The sequence below is a fragment of the Macrobrachium rosenbergii genome, chromosome 48 (assembly GCF_040412425.1).
Source record: "Macrobrachium rosenbergii isolate ZJJX-2024 chromosome 48, ASM4041242v1, whole genome shotgun sequence".
Taxonomy (NCBI): Eukaryota; Metazoa; Arthropoda; class Malacostraca; order Decapoda; family Palaemonidae; genus Macrobrachium; species Macrobrachium rosenbergii.
The window spans coordinates 39,151,346-39,166,452 of record NC_089788.1 but is presented as its reverse complement, the minus strand read 5'-3'; the positions used below and the strand labels follow the sequence as shown (position 1 = coordinate 39,166,452).

Genomic DNA, 15,107 nt, shown 5'->3' with positions numbered 1-15,107 from the left:
ATCTCGGACCCCAGAGCAGTAGCAATAGACGGCCTTCTCCTAGATTGGGACGGTCTAGACGGCTATGCTTTTCCCCGTTCAAGATAATAGGGAAGTAATAAGAAAGTTCATTTCTTCAAAAGGGCACCAAGCTCACCCCTGATCGCTCCCTTTTGGCCATCCAGGGACTGGTTCACAGAGGTACTGGAATGGATGATAGACTTTCCCAGGTCGCTCCCTCTCAGGAGCGATCTTCTCAAACAGCCCCACTTCGACAGATATCACAAGAACCTTCCCGCTCTAAACCTAACTGCCTTCAGACTGTCGAAGGACTGGTTAGAGCGAAGGGATTTTCGCTCAAGGCTGCGAGGGCTATCGCCAGAGCCAGAAGATCTTCTACCTTGCGCCTCTACCAGTCGAAGTGGGAAGTCTTTAGGAGATGGTGCAGGATCTAAGAAAGTGTCCTCTTCCAGTACCTCTGTAATGGAGATTGCTGGATTTCCTTCTCTACCTAAGGGAGCAGTGTAACCTGGCGGTTTCCACCATAAAGGGGTATAGGAGCATGCTGTCTTCAGTCTTTAGACACAGAGGTCTGAACATCTCGGATAATAAAGACCTTCACGACCTTATAAGGTCTTTTGAAACTTCTAAAAATAAGTCCCTAGACCTCCCAGCTGGAATTTGGACAGTGGTCTTAAAATTCCTAATGTCTAATAAATTTGAGCCTCCTCGATCTGCCTCTTTCAGGGATTTAACCAGAAAATCGTTGTTTCTTTTTGCTCTTGCTTCTGCCAAAAGAGTGAGCGAATTACAAGCTTTGGAAGGTTCTGTCGGTTTTAAGAAGGACTCTGCAATCTGCTCCTTTCAGCCTCTCTTCTTAGCAAAGAACGAGAACCCTTCAAAACCTTGGCCTAGGAGTTTTGAGGTCAAAGGACTCTCCGATCTTTCAGGACAGGAGCTAGAACACACACTCTGTCCAGTAAGAAGTCTTAGACATTATTTGGAGAAAAAAAGAAACAGCTCAGAGGTAACACCGAAAGTCTTTGGTGCTCTGTCAAGGATCCTTCAAGATCAATTTCAAGAATGCCCAGGCTTTCTTCATTAAGGATATTATCAAAGAGGCTCATCTTTCATGCAAAGACGAACATTTTCAGCTCCTAAGAGTTAATGCTCATGAGGTGAGAGCCATAGCTACTTCTCTGGCTTTCCACAAGTCTTGGTCCCTCCAGTCTATTGTGGACTCTACATACTGGAGATGTAACTCAGTGTTTGCTTCTCATTATTTGAGAGATGTTAGTGTGACATATGAGAAGTGCTTCTCTCTAGGAGCTTACGTATCCATGGATTCGGTGCTGGGTCAAGGAGCTGAAGCTAATCCTATTTAATTTAGTTAATTATTTTTAATTGTTTGTTGTGTTTTTATGGTCGGTTGAAAGAGAGTGTTGAAGGTCTCTCTCTCTTTTTCATCTCGTATCACTAACAAGGTTAGGCTTGGTCAGGTGGTCGGGTTTGGTTGTTAGCTCCTTGTATTTTTATTACCTAGCTCTGTCATGTAAGAGGGATAGCCCCCATTGATATGATTCAGGTAGAGGGCTCTGTCTTGTAAGTGGGTTAATCCCCATTGACACGATCCATAACAGGCTCTGTCATGTAAGTGGGTTTTTTTTTCCCCATTGATATGATCCAGAAGGGCTGTCAGTCTTAGGTCACTTCCTCGCTGAAGCTCTTGAGGCATGCAGACTCATAGACAGTATCCATGAAGTCTTCTGCCCAATCAGGTAAGAACCATGGTTTTTGTTTATTCCTACAACATATGTTGTTTTCCCGTTTTTTAGTTTTTAGCTGTCTCTTGCCCTCCTCCAAGGGTGCCAATCAGCTAAGTATATATCTGACGGGTAAGTTGCATGTACAAAAATGATATTTTTATGATAAAATAAAGTTTTGTACATACTTACCCGGCAGATATATACGATTAATAACCCGCCCAGCCTCCCCTCAGGAGACAGGTGGAAGAAAAATCTGACATGAAAACGGGAATGGTTCCTATTCCCGCCACCCAGCGGCGGGTATGGTAGATCACCTGACCTACCTGTCGCGTGTGCCGCGAAATTTGAATTTCTGTCGGGAACGTCGGAGACTATAGCTAAGTATATATCTGCCGGGTAAGTATGTACAAAACTTTATTTTATCATAAAAATATCATTTTTAAGGCCTAGAAGGATAGAGCTACCTCATAATGTGTGTGGCAATGCAGCTGGCTTCATGCTGAAGGCAGGCCTCATTTACAAGGCTGCAAACTCCAGGACCTTCAAAAATAAGAACACGAACTTGCTGCCTCTGTTTTGGATGCACAAAGCCAATGCCTGGATCACCAAAGTCCTTATGTCTGAATGGTTCACTCAGCTTCATCCCTCAAGTTAAGGATTACCCCAGTGACTTGTGCATGGAATTCAGTGTTGTTGATTATGGGTAATGATGGTGGCCACCCTCTGGATCTTTATTACAAGGGAGTCTAACTCCAGTTCCTCCCTGCCAACATCACCTCTCTCCTCCAGCCAATGGACCAGGGCATGATCAGTGCCTTCAAGGCACTCTATGCCTGGAACTCTCTCGAGTACCTTGTGAAGGAAATGGATACTGTTAGTTAATTTACACTGAAGAAGGATTGGCATAAATTCACGATTGCCACGTATCTGACCATCATTGGCCGATTGTTGAAGGATATGAAGGAGACCCTTAATGCATGCTGGAAGAAGCTCATGATCAGAAGGGCTTCTGAAGAAATTCAACATTTGGCCATTGACAAGGCAATCGAATTGGCGAGGATGCTTGGTGGAGAAGGCTTCGATGACATCACCAAGGATGAAGTTGGCACCCTCATTGATGCCCACTCTGAGCCCCTGACGGACCAGGATGTGGAAGAGCTGACGAATTCTGCCAGTGAAGAAGAAGACACAGCAGGTTCAGGGGATGAGGAGAAGGATGAGGGCCTGTCTTTGGAACATCTGTCCCGAATTATGAGGGCAGCCATGGAGCTGCAAGAGATGACTGAGGCATGGGATCCTGATATGGAATGCTCCATAAAATTCACAAATGCCCTTGATGCTTGCTTTGGTGCCTTACAATAACACCCTCGTCAGCATGAAGAAGCAGCATCAGCAACTGCCTATCACCATGTTTCTCCAAAATTTGAAACAAAAGTTTATAACTGAAAGGCTTACTTTTTAATCCTTTGGGTATACTGCATGTTGTTTCTTGATGTTTTACCTACATTTTGATTTCTTGATGTTTTACCTACATTTTGTGGTGTGTATCCAAAACTGGTGGTTCTGGAATGTAAAAATTTACAATTTACTACAAAGTACAGTAAATCCTGTATGCAGTAAAGTATAGAGTACTGTACATATACTGCACAAAAGTAAAATACAACATGTTATACAGTAACACAGGTGTACAGTACACTGTACTGTACTGTAATTTATACCAAAGAGTTTATAAAAGATAAAAAAAAAGTGAATTCCTTACTTTTATTTTGGAAACCCTGTGCTTCTTAACCCTGGAAAAATGGTGTGGCCTCATGATTCAGGGGGATTCTGGAATGTAAAAATTTAGTATTAGTGTACATATAATACTGTACAGTAGTCCTGCATGCAACAAAGTACAGTACTGTACTGTATAAATACAGAACAGTCAGTATTTTACAGTAGAATAATAAATATATAAAAATTATAAAGAGTTAGGAATTCCTTACCTCATTTCAGTGATTGTCAAAGCTGTTACAACCGCAGGCTAGGTTGGGGGAGATGGAGATTGTATGCGTGGGGAGCCTGCAATGATAAGGATAAAATTACTGCAGAGTTTGTACTGTATGTGTTACACTGTTCTGTATCAGTTCAGGTATTTCACAAACCTATGTTCAACAGTACAAAATAAAAATATGAATTCCTTCCCTAATTTCAGTGATTTTTAGAAGATGGAGGCGAGGATGAGGGAGCTCTAGTAAAGGTGCTGGGCAGTCTGGAATATTAGAATGAAGACGTTACTTTATATTTATCAAATGTACTGCACATATGACCATTTATAACATTAAAAACAGTGAAGAATTCAATACCTTGAGTGATTTGAAAGATGTAGGCTACATGAGGAAGGTTTTGTACAGTTCCAGTAGAGGTCAGGTTAAAGGTGCATGTCAGTCTGGAATGATAATGTACATGATAAAGATTAGAATAAAGTACTTCTGTGGATTTCATAAACAGTACACTAATTTTATAAAATGTATAACAATTTATAAAACAGAAAGTGTTCTTACCAAATTCTAGTGGTTGGCTTGCTTACTGGGATGGGCATATGGTAGATGAGAACAGGGGGGCTATGGTGTGGCATCTGCAGGTGCTTGGGAGTCTGCAATGAAAAGATAGAAATGATACTGTACACAGCAGTACTGTACTGTACTGTATAAGTATAATAACACAATTTAAAACAATGTAGGCTAATAGAAATTTCTAAAAAGTGAAGAATTCCTTACCTGGTGGACATGAAATGGGTGCAGGTGCTACTGGTGCAGGTGAATTTGGAGTTGAGCAGGGGACACCTGTCATTTGTGGAATGATAAAAGATAGAAATTACCACACAGGGTATGTATGCAATAAGCTACTGTACTGTATACAGTTTTATAAAGTGATTTGAAAGAAAAAAAAGTCATGAAATCCTTACCTGATGGGGCTGGAGAGGGGATAAGGTCAGCTGAGTTGGGCCGGGAGGAGGCTGTAACATGTGGATCTGGAATGATAATGATTATGTAAAGTTACAGCAAATACTAAAGCAATAGTGTACTGTACAGTGGGTGAAGTGCAGTACACTTTTTTTAACATTTATAAAAATTTATAAAACATTAAAAAAACATTAAGAATTCCTTACCTGGTGAAGTTGGAGAGGAGACAGGAGGTCCCAGTAACTTCAAAACCCTGGAATTCTTCAGGGGAGTCAGGACTGTCATCACTACCAAAGAGATCTGGAATGGCACATAATGAAATAAATTAGGTTATGCGATAGTAAATATAAAATTTGTACCATATGTACAGTACTGTATGTACAAATGATTTCATGCATGAAAATTATAAAAATTAAACACTTAGGAATTCCTTACCTGATAGAGCTGGAAAAGCTGCTGGGGAGGTTACTGCAGGTACAGGTTCAGGCTCAGGTTCTGATTCATAGCCAGGTAGAGGTTCTGGGGAATCTGGATTAGAGTCACTTCTGCAATGATACAAATGATAAAATTTATTGGGTTATGCTGTGTATCTACAGTATGTAAATATAAATTGCAGTAACATTTTTATAAATATTATTACAAGTTATAACAATTTATATTACAGCAGTTAATAAAAATAAAGTTGAGAAATCCTTACCTAGACTAGGAGTGGCAGGTGGTGCTGAAGACTTCTTCACGAAGAAAGAGTCTAGCCTAGACTGCACTTTCTTCTTCAGCTGCTTCTCCTTCAGCGCCTCCCTGTAGCACGTAGTAAGATCCAGCATTCCTCTGCGAATCCTCTCAAACCTGGCAATGTTAGGGTCCTCACCCTCAAATGCTGCCAAACATTTCTCCAGGTGAGCAAAACCCTCTGTCAAGCCCTTGATTGTTAATTCCTTGACCTTTGGTTGTGGTGCCTCTTCCTCCTCCTCGATCATCTGCTTCTCCAGCTCAATGAGGTCCTCCGATGACAATTCCTCTCCGTGGGATGCCAGCAGCTCAGTGACATCCTCAGCTTCCAAGTCCAGTTTCAGCCTCTTGCTTAGCCCAACAATTTTCCTTGTCACAGCCTCAACATCTTCTGCCTGCTCAAACCCCTTAAAACTATTCACAAACTGCGGACACAGTTTCTTCCACGCACCATTCAGAGTCGACACCTTTACTTCGTCCCAAGCACGTGCGATGTTCGTCACAGCATCTGCAATGTTGTAGCCCTTCCAAAAATCTTTCAGAGTCAACTCCTTGTTACCTTCAACGGCCCGTAAAAGCAGCGCGTATTGTCCTCCTCAGGTAGTATGCCTTGAAGTTAGCAATGACTCCTGGTCCATCGGCTGTATGAGGGATGTAGTATTTGGTGGTAGATACACCACCTTCACATTAGGTTCATATTACTAAGATTAGCCGGGTGACCAGGGGCATTGTCTAAGACAAGCAGGACCTTAAAAGGCAGACCCTTCGAGGCACAATACCTTTCCACTGCGGGCACAAAGTGGTCATTGAACCAGTCCTCGAAGACCATCAAAGTAACCCAAGCTTTCTTGTTGGACTTCCAAATGACGGGAGTTGACTCTTGAAAATGCCCTTAAAAGCCCTGGGATTTTCTGCCAAGTACACTAGCAAGGGCTTAAGCTTCAAATCGCCACTAGCATTTGCCCCAAAGAGTAAAGTCAGCCTCTCCTTACCAGCTTTATGGCCTGGTGCTGACCTCTCCTCCTTGGAAATGTATGTACGATTTGGCATTCTTTTCCAAAATAACCCTGTCTCATCTACATTAAATACCTGGTCAGCAGTGTAACCACCTTCCCTAATTATCTCAGCCAAACCACTAGGGAAACTTTCTGCTGCTACGTCATCAGCGCTAGCAGCTTCACCTTGCAACTTCACATTGTGCAAATTTGCACGAGCCTTGAAGCGGTTAAACCAACCCCTACTGGCGGAAAATTCTTCACTAGCACTGCCTTCCCCATTTTTCTTCACCACTGCCGCATGCAGCTCCTAGCCTTCTCTTGAATCACACTCAGGCTCACTGGAACACGCCGTTGGTTCTGGTCTTCCAGCCAGATCAACAATAACTTCTCCATCTCCACTACGTTCTGGCTACGTTGCTTCACGTTAATCACCGTTGCCTTCATTGGTGCAGCGTCTTGCACATGTTTCAGAATACGCTGCTTGTCCTTCACTATGGTAACAACCGTCGTTCTGCTAAGGCCCAAGGCACGGCCTATCTCAGTGTTACTTTCACCCTTCTCCGAACGCTTAATTACGTCGTACTTGACTTCCATGGTGATGCTCTTCCTCGGCTTCTGATGCACTAGCATCAGATGATGAACTCTGCCGTTTTGGAGCCATAGTGAAGGCACAATTCACGAAAAAACTGCAGCTAAAGAAAAGCAACAATGAGGCAACGTACCTAACTCTGCGGAGGCAAACACGTGAGTGAGGAAAGGGTTGTTTGGTATTGTTACACGCGCCTGCGTGATCGACCCAGGAAGGTCGTTGTCCGTCAACTACAGTACCAATGCAGTTACATACAGAGCGCAGCTACGCTCACGAAACTAGTTCCGCTTACAAAGCGGCGTAAAAAGCGCCGAAAAAACGTCATAACCTTGCAATGTATTTTAATAATTGTAACCAGAAACTGATTTTTGATGATTACTGTTAAACCAGAAACGGATTTTTTTATAAATATACGTAATTGAAAAGCGTCGTAAACAGGCTGCGTCAGAACGGGCTGCTGCGTAAACTCGAAACAAACGTCGTAAGTCGGCCTGGATTTTTTAATGAATATATCTGAAAAACCGTCGTAAACTCGAACGTCGTAAAGTCGGAACCGTCGGGGGGACCGCCTGTACTGGTTCCCGTTTCAAATACCCTGGACTGGTTCCCTGTAATACAAAAAGTTCATTAAGACAGCCATCTTGTGCCAAACAGCATGCAGTCCTTAGCCTAGGCTATGATGTCACTCATGCCTAACATTAATGTTACATTACACAGTTAGCCGGGCTTTTCATGCATAAGAGGTGGAATTGGAGTCAAGAATTGATATATATTCATAAAATTATGGAAGAATATCACTACTTACGTAACATTACCATAAAAACTCTCGGCAATTTGCTGTTACATCAAGGTGAAGATACACAAGAACACTATTAAGTGTTATGGCAACATGTACAATATAAACTAAGATATGTGCATACCTTTTACAAGGGAGAAATGTGGCATTTCAAATGAAAATAAGGGAGCTACATCCCTTTCCCCTCTCAAGTCCAGCCAAACACGTCTTGAACAGTGAGAGTTGAGCTTACTAACCCTTTCAGCCTTGGTTGAACTTTCTACTATCTTCTATCTACCACCTCTCATAGACAATCTCAATTTCGGTGTGGTTAATTCAACTTATTGATAAGATGAAAACCAATTCAGTTTTTCAGTTCACCAATTATGAAGGGTATTGTCATTAATTCAAAAGAAGGATTTCCATCAGTACACTGTGACAGCTTTTTAGTCCCATTTCCAGTCCTCCAGCTTTTCATGTCACTCCTGTACCTAACTCTCATTCTGCTGAACCCAATGCCATTGCCAGCTTAGAAGCACGGGTAGATCAAAAATTTAATTTACTTGTGAATACTGTTTCCCAAATTGGGAACTCTGTGAAGGTCCTAATGGACAAATTTAGTAGTGTTGTGTTGAGTGATGTGCTAGTGGAGGGGGCGGCTATATTTTCCCACCGATACTCCTAGACCATATTTCCCTTTTAAACTCCCCTTGCAAACATGGGAGGAAGCAAACTGGCAGTCCAAGGGAGGTCGGTGGGGTTTGCCCCACGAGCAGTCAATTCAAAATCATCCGGTAGCCTGTTGTCCGCTGATCCCAGGCTGCGGAAGAATACCGTTGGAAAGGTATTAGATTGATACCCATAACCCTTTCTTCAAGTGATTCAGACTCTCCCACATCGAAGAAACGCAGTGACCGTTTTGCACATGTATCTAGGCCACTGAAAAGGCCAGGCGCTTAATGGATTCAGATTCCCATCCAGTGGAACATGTATTTAGTAACCAGAGAAACGGATGAGCCCTCTCCTTTCTTGTAGTTTCTGGGATTCGCCAACAAGAGATTCTCGCTCCCTTTCACGTGAAAGCGCCCAGTGTACGTCAGAAATGTGCATTTAGCGACAACTCACAGATCGTTCGCATCCGAGCTTAGATCTTCGTCCGAAGCCACATCACCTTTTGCCGCAGCTTTCTGAATGGTGTTTACCTGTTCGGGAGCACACAGTTTCCAAGTCAGAAGAACCCGTTTTTTTCTTAAAAGTGCTCGAACGTTTCATCGTTCAGATCACAGAGCGCCCATCCTTGGCGTACCAAACGTCCAGCGGACAATGCAGTTGCTTCCAAAGAGTCAGCTTTCCTTTGCAACGAATTGGGCGCCTATTGTCCGTGGCGCCCAGTCGATGGGGGGTGCCTCTCCCTTCCACCCCACTTCTTATGTTTTCGTGACCCTGCAACAAGAATTTCCGTTTGCCTCTCAAGACCCTTCTTTGGCGCCGCTTCAACTCCGACTTGACAAAGTTTTGAGCCTTCTTGAAAACCTGCTCCAGCTCCTGTACAGGACACCGTGGAACCCCAGGATTGCCCGCTTTGTCCGCCGAGGAGCCTGCAGAAGAAGAACAACCCACCTCTCTTTACTCGGCTCTACTCAGATTTTTCCTGGTCTGCTGGTGCCAACTCGTCCTTCTCCCCAGTCGTTCCATTATCTCTGGGTTCAGCCTACCTGAGCATCTGTCAACCACCAGGTACTGCCGGACTTCAATGTATGGTGTTGTCTCCTCTTCAACCATCGAGAAAGCTTTACCCGCATGGATGCCTGGCTAGCAGAGAAGAGGAAAGTCAGGAAGGCAGTCTTTTGTGCACCTCCTCCTCACTTAATAAGACAGAAGTACGTGTCTTATGCAACTGGAGAAGCTCCGTCCTTGGGAGTTTCTGCCTCCTCTCAGGGAGACTTCTCCATTATCATAGATGTTTCTCATCGTTCAGCTTTCGCTTCAGCCAGAATTCTTTTCACAACCTCGGAGTTGGACCATCTTCTCAAAGATATTTTCAAAGTCTTTGAGATTTTTAGTTTTCTAGATTGGAACGGTAGGAGCTCTAGCTAAGAAAATAGAAGACTGTGCGTCCCTGCAAGAAAACTTCACTTTGGACTGGCTGGGAGTACTGGGGTGCGGATAGAGCTGTAAGAGATGGAGCAGTAGAACTAGCTACCATCTTCACAACGGAGTCCTCAAGAAGCGAGATTTGTGGTGCTCTGTTCACGGCAAAAATCTCCCATCAGAACGTTTTTCTTCACTTCTGTTTGCACCCCTCTAGACAAGGATAATCTGTTCCCACAAGACACTCTAGATCAGATTTCAGTCGATTTACAAAAGAAATCAACTCTAGACCTCATCACTGCAATCCACCAAAAGAACGAAGTTTCCTGCAAGAGCCACTTCAACTGCAACTCCTAGGATGTCGTTACCCCTGCAGCAACATCCCTTTCGAGGAGGTAGAGGCCGCATCCAGTCCTGACCTAGAACCAACCTCCGAACCTCCAGACCATCTAGGAAACCCTTCAACAAATCCAACCCTAGAAAATGAGACTCCGGTCCTCTGTGTCCCAGTGGGAGCAAGACTTTCCCATTTCTGGCCAGTATGGGAGAAGAAAAATGTGTCCGAACCGTGGGTGCTGAAGGTATTGTCTGAAGGATATACAATTCCCTCCAGGGAAAAACCTCCAGTAACCTCTCCCATCAACTTAGCAGCCTACTCAGTAGACTCAGAGAGGTTTTCAGCCCTATCTTGTGTATCAGCTCTCCTGGAAAAGAGAGCCGTGGAGATAGTCGAAAATGTAAACTCAAGGGATTTTACAGTCGCCTCTTTGTGGTCCCCAAGTCATCAGGAGGATGGAGACCTGTCCTGGACGTCAGTGCCCTGAACCGCAGATTTAAGTTGGGCCTCAAACAACGAAATTCAAAATGGAGACGAATCAGTTGGTTTCCTGGCCATCCATCGGGAGACTGGATGGTTACGACCTCGACATTTTGGACCATCCACGGCCCCTCAAGTTTTTACTTGGGTACTGCTCCCTGGATGAAATGGCTACATCTTTTGGGAATAAACATTTCTCTGTATCTGGACGATTGGCTTCTAGACGCCCCAGTCCTATTCTCAGTGCACGGAGGGCCTACAGATAACTCTTCGTCTCGCCCAAGAATTAGAACTTTTGATAAACTTCAAGAAGTTTCAGTTAGTCCCAACTCAGTCTATTTTATCCATCCCAGGAAAACTGAGAACATCTCTTGCCGTTTTTGGGCTTCTTGGATCTTCCAACAGGAATAATTTCTTGGTCCAAGAAACACTGACTGGATGAGTTTGCCACTCCTCTCAGCCATCGAACGCATGGATGAGTCTTTCTGTACAAGAACTTTTCTTCTTACATCAAAGCCAATTGAAAAGGATTGTTGTTGGCAGGACCCATTCAGTTTCAGCATCATTCCCCAGACTTAGAAGGCCTTTTTGAGATGGTGGTTAGCAGAAGACAGATTCTCGACAGGAAAGTCTCTGGCTCCAACAGAACCTCTGACCTAACGTTATTCTCCGACGCCTTCGTTTTCCATCTAGGTTGGGGAGCCCTTCTCAACAACATGGAAGTGTCAGGAACATGGTCCCTTTCCGAAAGAAACCTCCACATCAACGTGAAGGAACTAAAAGCAATTCACCTGGCACTGCAACACTTTTTCAACACTAACCTGCCACAAGACAGTAGCGGTTCATTCGACAGCATGACCAGATCAAGCCATTGTTTATATCAAGAATCGGGAGGGATCCATTCTTTTATGCTCTACTGAATTTAGCGTAAAGAGTTTCTTCTTTGGGCAAAGAGCAACAAGACCTTAGTAGTGACTCGCTTCATTCACGGCAAGATGAACGTCCTCTGTCGGACAAATTAAGCTGGGGAAAACAGGTCCTACCAACGGAATGAACACTCAATCCACAGGTATGCACCGCCCTTTGGAAGCTGGGGAAAGCCGTTGACAGACCTGTTCGCTGACGTCAAGGAATAATCATCTTCCTTTGTATTGCTCCCCACAGCTCCGGACCCACAAGCACGGGCAACAGATGCCATGTTACAGGACTGGTCGAACCTCGACTTTACGCCTTCCCCCATTCAGCATGGTGAGGGAAGTGTTGAGGAAGTTCAATTCACACAGCTTTAATGTGTCAGTGACATTAGTCACTCCTTTGGTGCCACACAAAGAGTGGTTCCCCATCTTTTGAACCTTTTGACAGACTTTCCAAGGCTGCTTCCTCAGAGGAGAAATCTTCTCAGACAGCTGCACTTCCTCTGACACCATCAAGGATTATCCACTCTCTCTCTGACAGGCTTCAGACTGTCAGGGCGAAAGGATTTTCAAGAAAGGCTGCAGAGGCTGTTGCTAAGTGCAGGCAAATAATCTCTTCTCTGCAGTTTACCAATCCAAGTGGGTAGTTTTTGATAGAAAGTGGTGCCAAGAGCTAGAAAATCTTCCCTCTTCTCAAACGTCTGTAACCCAAATCGCAGATTTTCTTCTATATTCTCAGAACATCGAAAGGACTCTCAACATCTACCATCAAGGGTTACAGAGCGATGTTGAGTTCAGTATTCAAACATAGAGGATTAGACCTTTCTTCAAACCAAGACATCAGTGACCTAATCAAGCATTCCAACACTAGTAAGCAAGCTAAACCCACAGGAGTCGCTTGGAACATGGATGTGGTCTTCAACTGGCTTTCAGGACCACTTTTGAACCAATGGAGTCGTTGTCTTTCGGAATCTTACGAAGAAAACATTATTTTTGGTGGCACCCACTACAGCCAAGAGAGCCAGTGAGCTTCATGCCATTGATAAAAATGATAGGCTTCTCACAAGGTAATGCAGTATACTCGCTAATTTCACTTATACAACTTACCCGGTAGTTACATATAGCTGTCGTCTTTGACGTCACGGCAGTATTCAAATTAAGATGAGCACCAACCAGAGGCAGTGTCCACCTGCAGTAGCTCTCTTAACTGATAAAGGTGATCCTCTACCCCACGCCCTCTTTCGGGTATCGGGAACCGTTCCAAGAACACGCCATTAGTTTTTTGCACCTCCTATCAGTGCCGAACCGCTATGTAATTGCTTGGTTCTGCTGCTGGTAGTATTTTTTTTTGTACATGCAACTTACCCGTCAGGTATATACTTAGCTATAGTCTCCGACGTTCCCGACAGAATTTCAAAACTCAACACACGCAGCACAGGTAGGTCAGGTGATCTACCATACCCGCCGCTGGGTGGCGGGAATAGGAACCATTCCCGTTTTCTAATCAGATTTTCTCTGTCGCTGGTTCCGCAACATCTGTTGTTGGTTCCTCCTGCTTTGATTTTCATTTTCTCGCTTGCTGAGGATCTGTTTTGGCCTGATTTTGGTGACGTATTGGATCTTTGGTTTGGCATACGCTATTGTGGACTGTTTTTGATTTGCTTTTTGGATTGTTCATTAAGATGTCTGATGTTAATGTTTCGCCTGTGTTCCGTGTGTGTGTAGGCAAGAGTGTAAAGTGAGGTTGCCGAAAGCTTGGTAGATCCTCACACTGTGTGTTGAGGTGTAGGGGAATGATTGTTCTTTTGAGAACAATAGGTGCAAGGAGTGTGAGAAGTTGTCTGATCAAGAATGGAAGGTTTTGACTTCTTATTTGAAGAAGCTTGAAAAGGATAGAGTTAGGAAGGCTTCTTCCAGAAGCTCGAGTAGGTCTCTTTCTCTGCTGAGCACGATTTAGAGATTAACACAGTAGACTCTCCTAATCCAGTTGTTTTCAGCCCCTTCTCCCTTCATCGAACCTGTGGATTCATCCTCTGAAATGGCTGCTATGAAAGCGGAACTTCTTCGGATGAAATCGCAACTGCGGATGCGATGGAAGAAAAGAAGGTAAGAGTGACAGTGATATGTGCAGTGTCCCCAGTGTAGTGGAGGGGGCGTCTGATCGGCTCCGCATTGCTCCTAGGCCTAGACCTCTTCCAAACTCCCAGGACCAGTGGAGGAGGAATGTCGAAAGCCGCAGGGAGGATGTAGAGCATCCCCAACGATCAGGCGTCCCCTTCGGCAGATCCTGTGTTGTTGCGTCCCAGGCTGCCTTGGATCGCCATAGAAAAGGCATCCTGAAGAAGTGTTTCTCTTCTTGACTGCTTCTTCTTCTCCGAAACGTGGTTGGAGTTCGGCTGAGGAGTCGCGCCTTTGAAGAGATCCTGGAAGGCTCCTAGAGTAGAGCTCTTGGACTCGAGCCCTGAGCGCTTCCCGAGGATTCTCCTGTTTCAGGAAGAGAGACTCGTAGATCCCCCTCCTCCTCTCCAGCAGGAGTTAAGGAGTCCACGAAGAAGATTTTGATCGCCTCCAGGCTCAGTTATCGCTGCTCTTGTTGGATCTCTTTATCAAAGGATACCTCGTCGGAAGGATGCCTCTCTTCCAATTAGGAAGGATGACTTTCTTCCCATTAAGAGTTCCAGGAAGCTCTCTTCTTCAACTCCAGCAGCAGGCTCTTCTCCTGCCAAGCTTCCTTCTACTGGCAAGCTTTCTTGCAGGCGCTCCTCTCGTCCAGGCGCTCTCTCCTTGTAGCAGGCGCTCTTCTCCTGGTCTCCCAGCAGGCGCACTTCTTCCAGGCGCTCCTCATCGGAGGGAAGCGCCTCTCTTCCAGGCGCACTTCGCCTCGCAGTAGCGCCTCTCCCAGGCCTTTGGACAGGCGCTCGTCGTCTTCCAAGCTCCTCCTCAGTCAGACACCGCTGCTCTCGCCAAGCGCCCTCGCTTTAGGCGCCCCTCTCCTGGAAGGCTCTCATCTGTGGACAGGACCCCTCTCCTGTCAGGCGCCAGTTCAGCCTGGTAGGCGCTCTTCATCGTTGGACAGTGGACAAAGGCTTCTCCATCCAGGCTCGCTTCTCCTGATAAATGCCCTCTTCTTCTTTAAGACTTCTCTCCTCCTTCTGGCCTTGGAGGAAGTATCAGAGGAGGAATCTCCTAAGGACATGGAGTTTCAGATTACAAACGGTTGGCTTCTCTTCTGATTCAGGAGTTTGGAGATTCTCTTTGTCATGCTGCCCCTCCTTCTCCTGGATCTTTGTGGAACAGCACCAAGTCAGCAAGACCCTCTTCTTCTCTTGTGAAGATGCGCCCTCGATTTCCATGAAGAAAGCCTTTAAAGGAGTCGGAGAATGGATGCAATCTAAGAAGGATGCAAGGCAAGACTGTTTTCTCTTTGCCCCCTTTGAAACTTTTGGGAAAGCAGGAATGTGGTATGAGACCAAGGAGCCTATGGGGTTAGGGGCTCCCATCTTC

The 15,107-nt window shown here is 44.9% G+C and overlaps 2 protein-coding genes across 5 annotated transcripts in view; one reads left to right on the top strand and one right to left on the bottom strand.

The window, feature by feature from the left end:
* pkaap (A-kinase anchoring protein pkaap) overlaps positions 1–15,107 on the top strand; it is a 539,141-nt gene that overhangs the window by 34,450 nt on the left and 489,584 nt on the right. The window lies entirely within an intron of this gene.
* LOC136831349 (uncharacterized) lies at positions 3,505–5,221 on the bottom strand. 3 transcript variants are annotated; one of them, XM_067091659.1, is made up of 7 exons: positions 4,897–5,221; positions 4,693–4,758; positions 4,505–4,570; positions 4,289–4,380; positions 4,091–4,173; positions 3,731–3,996; positions 3,505–3,572 (listed from the first exon to the last, which is right to left on the bottom strand). In XM_067091659.1, exons 1-4 carry the CDS (start codon positions 4,973–4,975, stop codon positions 4,349–4,351), a joined length of 243 nt encoding a protein of 80 aa, XP_066947760.1. In that variant the 5' UTR covers positions 4,976–5,221; the 3' UTR covers positions 3,505–3,572; positions 3,731–3,996; positions 4,091–4,173; positions 4,289–4,348. The 3 variants fall into 3 exon arrangements, with proteins under 3 accessions (XP_066947760.1, XP_066947759.1, XP_066947758.1); XM_067091658.1 differs by having other exon boundaries at positions 3,526–3,996; positions 4,897–4,990; positions 5,126–5,221; XM_067091657.1 differs by having other exon boundaries at positions 3,526–3,996.